This window comes from Geospiza fortis, unplaced genomic scaffold, assembly GCF_000277835.1.
Source record: "Geospiza fortis unplaced genomic scaffold, GeoFor_1.0 scaffold488, whole genome shotgun sequence".
NCBI classification, from domain to species: Eukaryota; Metazoa; Chordata; class Aves; order Passeriformes; family Thraupidae; genus Geospiza; species Geospiza fortis.
In genome coordinates this window covers 1,914,401-1,916,317 of record NW_005054365.1, presented here as the reverse complement: position 1 = coordinate 1,916,317, position 1,917 = coordinate 1,914,401, and the positions used below count along the sequence as shown (strand labels likewise).

The following is a 1,917-nucleotide window of genomic DNA, read 5'->3' as shown; positions in this document are numbered from 1 at the left end:
CGGCGGTTCTGCTTATCCCTAGACTGTCGGTTTTTCTTGGCAGCCATTGTTGAAGTCTCACTTTCGGACCTGGATCTCCTGGATTTCCTCCCAACTGCAGCTCCGGACACTGCAGAAGGGTCTCCCTCCGCGGCGGCTTCAGCTTGGCAGGGCTCATTCTCCTCTGCAGAAGACAACGTGTCTGAGTCGGCCAAGTGCCCGCTGGAGGAAGGGGAAAGCATGCAGTGGTTAGAAGAGTCACTCTCATAAACTCGGCCACCCGCTGGCTTGTCACTCTCTGTAGATGCCAGCTGAGACTCCGAGGAGGCCCGCCTCAGTTCCATCAGCAAGCAAGGCATGGAAGAGAGCACCGCAGAGTCTGCTGCAGTGGGCGCGTTGTCCTTCTGAGGTTGTGTCTCAAGTTCTATAGGTCTGTCTTCATCAGGAGCAGTCTCTTGCTTTTCAGAAGTCTTTGGTGGAATTTCTGAATCAACAAGTTCTTCTGCTTTTCCTACTGCCTCCATCTTCATTGCAGAGCAAGGTCCTTCCAGTCTCAAAGCATTGAGCACGTTGTCTAAGAGGCTGGGTGAGCTAGATGTGGTCTCCAGCAATGCAGCAGCCTGCACAGGAACAGAACAGCAGGAAAGAATTACACAAGTAGCTCAGCCTGCTCTCCACAGTGTTACCTTAAACAGCACACTGCTTTTGGTTCCAGACAGAATGGGTTCACAGAGCCCCAAAGTGGTTCGGGTTGGAAGTGACCTTTAAGCTCATCCAGTGCCCCCCCCCTGCCATGGGCAGGGACATCTTCCACTGTCCCAGGTTGCTCCAAGCCCCATCCAGCGTGGCCTTGGGCACTCCCAGGGATCCAGGGGCAGCCACAGCTGCTCTGGGCACCCTGGGCCAGGGCCTGCCCACCCTCCCAGCCAGCAATTCCTAATTCCCAAGATCCCAAAATCTGTCCCTGCCCTCTGGCCCTGGGAAGCCATTGCCTGGCTGCTGTGCCTGCATGCCTTGTCCCCAGTGGCTGTGCAGCTCTCCTGGAGCCCCTGGAGGCCCTGGCAGGGGCTCTGAGGTGTCCCTGGAGCCTTCTCTTGTGCAGCTGAGCAGCCCCAGCTGTGCCAGGCTGGCTCTACGGAAGAGCATCTTATTGCTCAGCATCAAGTTGGTTTTCTTAATTTACCTTTTCCTAGTGAACTCATCCTGTTACACCAAATTATTCTTTCATTTACATACCCATGAAAAATGGTACTGGAGTCACACTGAATGGGTTTCCTAGTGGAACCATTCTGCATGGGAACCTTATATATCAAAGACTTATTAAATAAAGAAGTGCTACTGAATTGTCAGAGGCACAGCTACAGGCTCTGTCTCCAGAGGTGTCACACAGATTGCTCTCAGCAGAGCACCACCATGCTGGTGAGTCACACAAAGATGTTTTAGGAATATCTAACGTACCATTCAAGAAGTCCTTGATTGTCTCCCATACAAACCCTGTTTATATGAGAACCTCAAGGCTGATTTAGTTTCTCTCAAATCTGCCAGGAAAAAAGCATTAAATAGTAGGGGCTGCAAGCAAAAAACATTATCTACCCACACCACACCAGTATCCTACATTTTACTTCAAGTTATAATTTAATAAATTGTGTTGCTTCACTGCAAATAAAAAGACCAAGCTATTTATCTGATTGATAACTTGCACGTTATCTACCCAAAACTACCTGAAGCAACTGCAAAGAAATTGTCTTGAAGAGATCAATAGTTACCCTTCTGTCTTCATTATTCACACTTTGCCTTTCACCTGAATTTTCTCTTGGAATACAACACAGAATAAAGACCCTTCAATTACCACATTCACTTACAGATGAATGGCATGGAACAAATCCTTTACAGCTTCAGAAGTACAATAAATTACAAATTTATGGCACTTCAAAAAAC

General features: G+C 48.7%; 1 protein-coding gene across 1 annotated transcript in view; it reads right to left on the bottom strand.

Moving 5' to 3' along the window:
- The window catches only part of CUNH18orf25 (chromosome unknown C18orf25 homolog), a 28,030-nt gene extending 27,434 nt beyond the window's left edge, over positions 1-596 (bottom strand). The window contains 1 exon segment of the mRNA XM_005431732.3: positions 1-596. Within this exon segment, the coding sequence (XP_005431789.1) occupies positions 1-509 (509 nt within the window). The 5' untranslated portion in view covers positions 510-596.
- Between the last annotated feature and the right edge of the window lie 1,321 nt (positions 597-1,917).